Source organism: Nannospalax galili, unplaced genomic scaffold (genome assembly GCF_000622305.1).
Source record: "Nannospalax galili isolate Female #2095 unplaced genomic scaffold, S.galili_v1.0 scaffold824, whole genome shotgun sequence".
NCBI lineage: Eukaryota > Metazoa > Chordata > Mammalia > Rodentia > Spalacidae > Nannospalax > Nannospalax galili.
The window spans coordinates 1,071,398-1,078,189 of NW_008351697.1; the positions used below are offsets into that span (position 1 = coordinate 1,071,398).

The window sequence follows — 6,792 nt, forward strand, 5'->3', positions numbered from 1 at the left end:
GCAGAAAACACACAGCTACCTTATATGAATGAGTAAATAATCCATATGTTAGACTCTAGAATAAATCTGCTCTAGCGCGTCAGACTTTCACAGCAAACTGTTTGACACCCAACATACAAAATGCTGCTTATCAGAGGTGCTCCTGCATTTTCTCAAAGAAATGATCAGAAGGCTTTGATGTAATGAGCATCAAGAATCAATTGTTGTTTCATCCTGTTCCAGAGTTCTGCGCTTGGTACTGGATTTAGATGTTTGGACCAGCACTGAGGCCTGGTTGTTAGGCCTGGCTGGTTTTCTGCCCTTCAGTGTGTCTGATAAATACATGTTAAATCCTTTAGATGAAAAACAGCTCCTATCCCTCACATGTTTTTGTGAGCTGCAAACAGCAATGTTGCCTGCCTCTGGACTCCCAAATGAGGCACATTTAATTGACAGGATAGCTCCACTCTTAGGAATTAAAATGATTGTATTACGGGCCAGCAAGATGGCTCAGCCACTAAAGGCGCTTGCCACCAGGCCTTAATGACCTGAGTTCAATCCCTGGCATTCACATTTAGAAGGAGCATACCTGCTCCAGCAACCTGCTCCCTCATTTCCATACGTGTACTATGTGTTCATGTTCCCCCCCGCCAATAAATGCAGTAATAGCAAAATAAAACCAACGTAATTGTGATGAGACATTTTGCATGTTGAGGGCTAATAAAGGAAATAGAAATAAGCTTTTCAAATCTTATTTCCCTGGCCCAGAAGAATTTAAAACAAGCCATCAAAACATATTGCTTGCAAGATTTTATCTGTTTTACAGCATACGTGCTACTGTTAATGTGTATGTATGCTTGAAAAACAATTGACTAAAAGTTCCTGAAATTTAACTGGGAAAAAACTGTAATGCGCTTCAATGGATTTTTCTCCCCCAAGACCTGTAGTCGTATTTTTCTTCAGCGGATGGTTCAAATGGACAAAGTATGGCAAATGCAGAAATTAAAAGCAGAACCTTAAGAAAAGTACTTTTCAGAAATCTGAGTCTGGAGGTGAGGTGAAAAAGTTTGTTTTGCTGTTAAAGTTTGAAGAGAACAGGAACCTCCCAGGTGAACCTCTACCGCAGAGGTAACAGCCTCTTTGTAGGAATAAATATGTTTTCGCCTGAGCTAGGGTCTCACTCTGTGTTCCTATGGCCTCCAGGTTGGCCTTGAACTCTGCAACCCTCCTGCCTCAGCCTCGAAAGAGCGGACTTCATGTGAAATGCTTGATCATTTCAACAAATTGAAAATCTCAAGGTTTGTAGGACAATCTCATCCAGGTGCCACGACATACTAAAATAGGGATGCGAAATAGGTCGAGCACCTGAGTCCCCCGGATGCTTTACGAAGCCCTTGACCTTCTGAGAACCTGGGAAACAGTATCAACACGCCTCAAAACGGAATCACTGAAACCCGGACGTGGGAAAGAGACTGGACAACTTTTCCTCGTGGAATTCAGTGCATCCAGCGAGGAATCCCGAAGTAACGCCTTAACTACGAAGCAAGGCTTGAACTAAGGCTACGAAGTAGTATACTCCTCCATCTCAGGCTTGGGGCGCTCAGACCTCGGGGGCGTTCACACCGCCTCTCTCTGACCTGAGGGAGCGCAGGGGTGTCGGAGCTGGTTTGGGGACGCGGGGAGCCCCAGGGTCACAGAGGCCCGCGGCAGCCGGGAGCCAGGGAGGTAACCGGGTGGACGCCCTGGGCGAGGCTACAGGGCAGCGCAGGGCGCGGGAGCGAAGCCCGCGGCGGGCGGGGACCGGGCGGGGACGGCTAGGGGCGGGGAGCGCGGAGGAGGGTCCCGGCGAGCTGCAGCCGGCTGCGTGCGCTCCGCTCGCTCAGGGGGCGGGTTTCCCTGCCCGGCCCGAGTCGCCGCGGGGCGCTGGTGGCTCAGTGCGCCCGGGACAGTCGGGACGGCCGGAGAGCGGCGCCGCCCCACGGTCCTGCTCCTCGGGCTGCGGCCCGGAGCCTCGTCTTCCCGGGCTCCGCGACGATGCGCCCCGCTGACAGCGCCCTGAGCCTCGGCTTCCGCGCCTGCGTGCGCCCGGCCTCGGGGCAGCGGCACTGAGCGTCCCCCCCCGGGTCCCCGCGCGCTCCCTGCTCCCCCAGGTCCACGCGCCCGCATCCCCAGCGCATCCAGGCGCCGGCATCCCCGCAGCCGCCGCTGCCCGCGGCCGCCCTGCCGGGGCCATGGGGCTGCCCACCCTGGAGTTCAGCGATTCGTACTTGGACAGCCCGGATTTCAGGGAGCGACTGCAGTGTCACGAGATCGAGTTGGAGAGAACCAACAAGTTCATCAAGGAGCTCCTGAAGGACGGCTCTCTGCTGATCGGGGCGCTGAGGAGTAAGCGCGGGCATCCCGGGAGGGGCCGGGCGCTCCGGGCGGTGGAGGGGCCGCGGGTGGGAAGCCGGAGACCGAGCTTCTTTTGTTTGAATGGATTTGGGGACAAAAGCTGAAGGGCTCCCCTGCTGGTGGCCGGCAAAGTTTGTTCTTAGTCTATTTACTTCCATGGCTACCCAGAAGGGAAAGTTTTGTACCGGATACAGCGTGTCCTGAGCAGTTCAAAGTCAACTTTTCTGTCGTGTTGCTGGAACGATGATGGTGACTTTCACTTTTTGGTTGTTAGTTTCTGTGCCCATTTTCTAAAGTCCTGGAGAGTGCTGGGCGTGGTGTTGCACGTCTGTAATCCCTGCACTCAGGAGACTGAGGCAGGAGGATTATTGCGAGTTTGAGGTTAGCTTGAGTGAGGCCTTGTCTCAAAACAAACAAATCCAAAAACCAAACAAAACCTCCAAATATCTGGGGCTACGTGGGGTGAACAGAACTGTGTTTTAGCGACAAAATTAAGCTACTGTATTTAATAAAGAAAAGTTTTCGTTCAATAGTGACTACACTGGGCACAGTCATTGATTTGACTTTTTAAAAATATGCATTTATACAGCTGGGGATACAGGGAGACCCTGTCTCAAAAAGACCAAAAAAAAAATAATAATAATAATAAAAATATGCATTTATACAGCTGGGGATACAGGGAGACCCTGTCTCAAAAAGACCAAAATAATAATAATAATAAAAATATGCATTTATAGCTTGGCCAGTTGGTAAGATGATTGGAACACAGTTACCAGTGGATTTTTAACTCTTAGCAAGTTTTCTGTGCATATTGATTTTTGATTTGCCTCGTGTGCTATTGGTTACTGGGGGTGAAAATTAAGAACCTGAGACCAATCAGAACTTCTGATGAATGACTGTCACTACTGGAAAAAAGGATTCTTCTGCCTCCTTTCCCACACCCTCTCTCTACAAGACATTCTTTCTTCCTTCTGAACTAAACACTTTCAATTATTAAGACTTAGAAGAGTTTCAGTACCGAGACCTGCTCCTATGGAGAACCTAGTGACCAAGAGATGAGGTTGAACTGTTTACCTTTCCCAGGATGTGTTTGTATCTTAACAGAAGCTTTTGTCTGATGGCTCTATTGGAGTCTTTGACCTCTGGTGGCGTTTCCAGTGGATGGAGAGGCTGTGAGGGATCTAGCAGTGCCCTGACTTACTGAGGGGAGCTCTCCTATATGTGGAGTTATTGTAAGGTCAGCTACACGACCGGGAAGCATGTGTGCCTGAACCAGAGCGTATGCACAGATCTGATCTCTATTTTGAGCCTGTGTTACTAGTAAGTTTAGAAAGCCATCTTGAAATTAATATGCTCCAAATCCTTTTTGGTTTTAACCATACCAAATGCTCAGCTAGTTACCCGCCACCTGTGCTATTTTATGTTTATGCTTAGAGTCACTTCATCACTGGATCAGAGGATACTGTGATCATGGTATTTGCTGTGATTCATGAGAAATACGGCTTATCTGAAATTCTTTGCTCTGTGTTGTCTACACATATGTGAATTCTCCTATCTGGCTTGAGGTCTCATCTTGCTGCGCACTGGAGCATAGTGCCTCTTCACGAGGCTTCCCCATTTCCCAGTGCTACATGCCAGGCTGACTAGTGCTTCGGGTCCCAGATGTTTCACATTTGGCATTTCTAAAGTTGAGAATCCTTACAGGGCTGTGATAAACGTCCTCACGTGCACGTTCTTTCGCTAATGACATTACATACTTTCTTGGGCTTCTTCAGTGGAGCCTTGTGAAACTCAGGTGTTTCCTATCCCTATACGAGGGTGTTCCTCATGCCTGGGTGAAAAAAATGTTTCGAGTGTGAATTCCTAGAAGGTCCCAGGCACTCCCAGGCTTTGGATATTTCCATATGAACATGCCATCTACAGATATGTTGGGCTGCACTCAGAACCATCCTGGGACGAATGTAACTTGTGGGGCCTAGGTTGGGCACACCTGGACCTTGCCTCGTGAATTTGGCCTTTTGCCCTTAAATACATAACCTGCTGCCTTTTCAGGATCTTTTGCCTCATGGTAAGAGTGTATTATGACGCTTTTTTTTTTTCATTGTGGAAAGAAAATGTTTCGTTTCTTGTTTTAAAAAGGGCTGGTGAATTACTAGGTTCAATGAATAAAAACATTTGCCATGCAGTCCTGACCACCTGTGTTTGATCCCTGGAACCCACGGTGGAAGGAGAGAACTGACTTCCAAAAATTCCTCCACAGAAATGACATGGCATACATGCAAGCATGCATATGTACACATCTACATACACTTAACATGTGCACTTAACGCACGTGTGCGTACACACACACACACACACACACACACACACATAAATAAATAAGTAAATCCTAGTATCTGCTGCCAAAAGAGATTTTTAAAGGGAAAGACCCCTGAAGTTGTAGGAGAGTTCTGCTCGTTGCTCACTGGTCCACTTGTGTTCCTTGAGGAGGATGCTCTGGGCCAGCCTGCAGTGCTAGGTGTCTGCCCTCTGATGCTGAAGGCATCCTGCTGTGGCTGAAGGATGTGATGCTTGCTCAGTTCTCTTCGAAGCCCACAAAGGGAGCCCTGTGTCCTCCTGACTTTTCCTACCAGCCTGAGGAAGTCTTCAACTATTTAAATACTCATGTTCAGGATCCAAGGGGAAACAGCACCTTGCTGTTTCATTAATAATGATTTTCTAATATAATATTGCTTAACTATGACAACAGTTTCTTATTACCGTTCTTAATAACATGGTAATCTTTTGGCATGTGTTCTTTGTTTGTTGGAGACAGAGCCTTATATAGCTCAGGCAGGCTTGAACTCTGTATTTTCTTGTCTCTACCTCCAGAGTTCTGGATTTTTGGCACAGGGCACCACACCCAGTTTTGCAAGCATTCTTTTGGTTAATGCTTGAGTGACTGTCCCGATAGAAACTATACATTCCTCTTGATCTATGTTTGAGAATATAGATCTTTAGTTATCTTTATGATTTTTTTTTTTGTTTTTTTTGAGAAGGGGGTCTCACTATAGCCCAAACTGGGCTTGAACTTGGAAATTCAAGTTCAAGATGTGCATGTCTGCTTCAGCCTCCAGAGGGTTGGGATTACAGGCATTTGATACTATGCTGGGTTGAGTTAGGCATTTTGAATTAAACTATATGATGTCATGTTTTTGTTGTTTTTATGAGATGGGGCTTACTCTGTTGGTGAGGCCGGTCTTGAACTCCTCAGCACAGCTGATCCCCCTTGCTTTCAGTGTCTAGAGGAGTTGTTATGACAGTCTCATACCACCATTTCTGGCTTACACATTTCCGTTTTAAATAACATATGTAAGATAAACAACATTTTATGGAATGAAATACTGCATTCTGCATCTGTATCCACCAAGACAAAGGATGATGGTTTAACGTACTGACGTTGACTTGAATCCAGATTCTGGGGTTTGAGTTCAGATTTTAAGTGTGATAGTTGGTAAGTAATTAGAAGTCTTACCTCTAGGACTCTCTGATCATCATTGCACATCTTAGTTCTATGAGTGATGTAGGTGACAGTTAGCAGTGTTCTTGATACCAGTGGCTCAAGTTTACTTCATGCTGTGTGACTCAAAATCTCCATCCTTATCACATTTATTATTTGAACTTTATTCCTTTATCAGGTGCCGACCTTAAAATCTTAGAACCGTGGGCTGTTGTTACTAACTCCTTTTTTCTTTTTAAGAATCATATCCAACGAAATAGTTCAGCATTATTCTCTCATATCTATCGTTTCATTGGTGCTTTTCCTTGTCTGTGTTCTTGAATTTAAAAACCCTGAATGTAGAACGAGCTTCATTCTTGAAAGAATGTGTAAACCCTTTCCAAGAAAAGGAGAGGCAGGAGAGAATAGGACTGAGAGATGCTAAGAGGTTCTAAGTGTCCTCATTATAAAGACGGCAAATAATGAAGTGATGAGGCGCACGTTAGCTGCTCCTCAGTGTGTGCATCTTTTGGATGTAATTTTAAAATTTTTACTATTTTTATTTTATGTGTATGTGTATTGCCTGCGTTTATGTAAGTGCACCTGTGTCGTGCAGTGCCCACAGAGGACAGAAGGCATCAGATCCTCTGGAACTGGAGTTACAGACCGTTGTTAACTGCCCTATGGGTCTGGGATTCGAACCTGGGTCTTCTGCAAGAACAGCAGTGCTTTTAACCACTGAGCCATCTCTCCAGCCCTGGAATGTAATTTTATATACCATAAATGTGTATAGTTTTTGTCAATTAGTTGTATGTGTGTGTGTGTGTGTGTGTGGTGTGGAGTGTGGTGTGTGTGTGTGGTGTGTGGTGTGTGTGTGTGTTGTGTGGTGTGTGTGTGTGGTGTGTGTGGTGTATGGGGGGTGTGTGTGGGGTGCGCGTGGC

General features: G+C 46.4%; 1 protein-coding gene across 1 annotated transcript in view; it reads left to right on the forward strand.

Moving 5' to 3' along the window:
• The first annotated feature begins 2,177 nt into the window (after nucleotides 1-2,177).
• Nucleotides 2,178-6,792, forward strand: part of Arhgap42 (Rho GTPase activating protein 42) — a 311,085-nt gene continuing 306,470 nt past the window's right edge. The window contains exon 1 of the mRNA XM_008848669.3: nucleotides 2,178-2,364. Within this exon, the coding sequence (XP_008846891.1) occupies nucleotides 2,211-2,364 (154 nt within the window). The 5' untranslated portion in view covers nucleotides 2,178-2,210. The remainder of the gene's footprint in view (nucleotides 2,365-6,792) is intronic.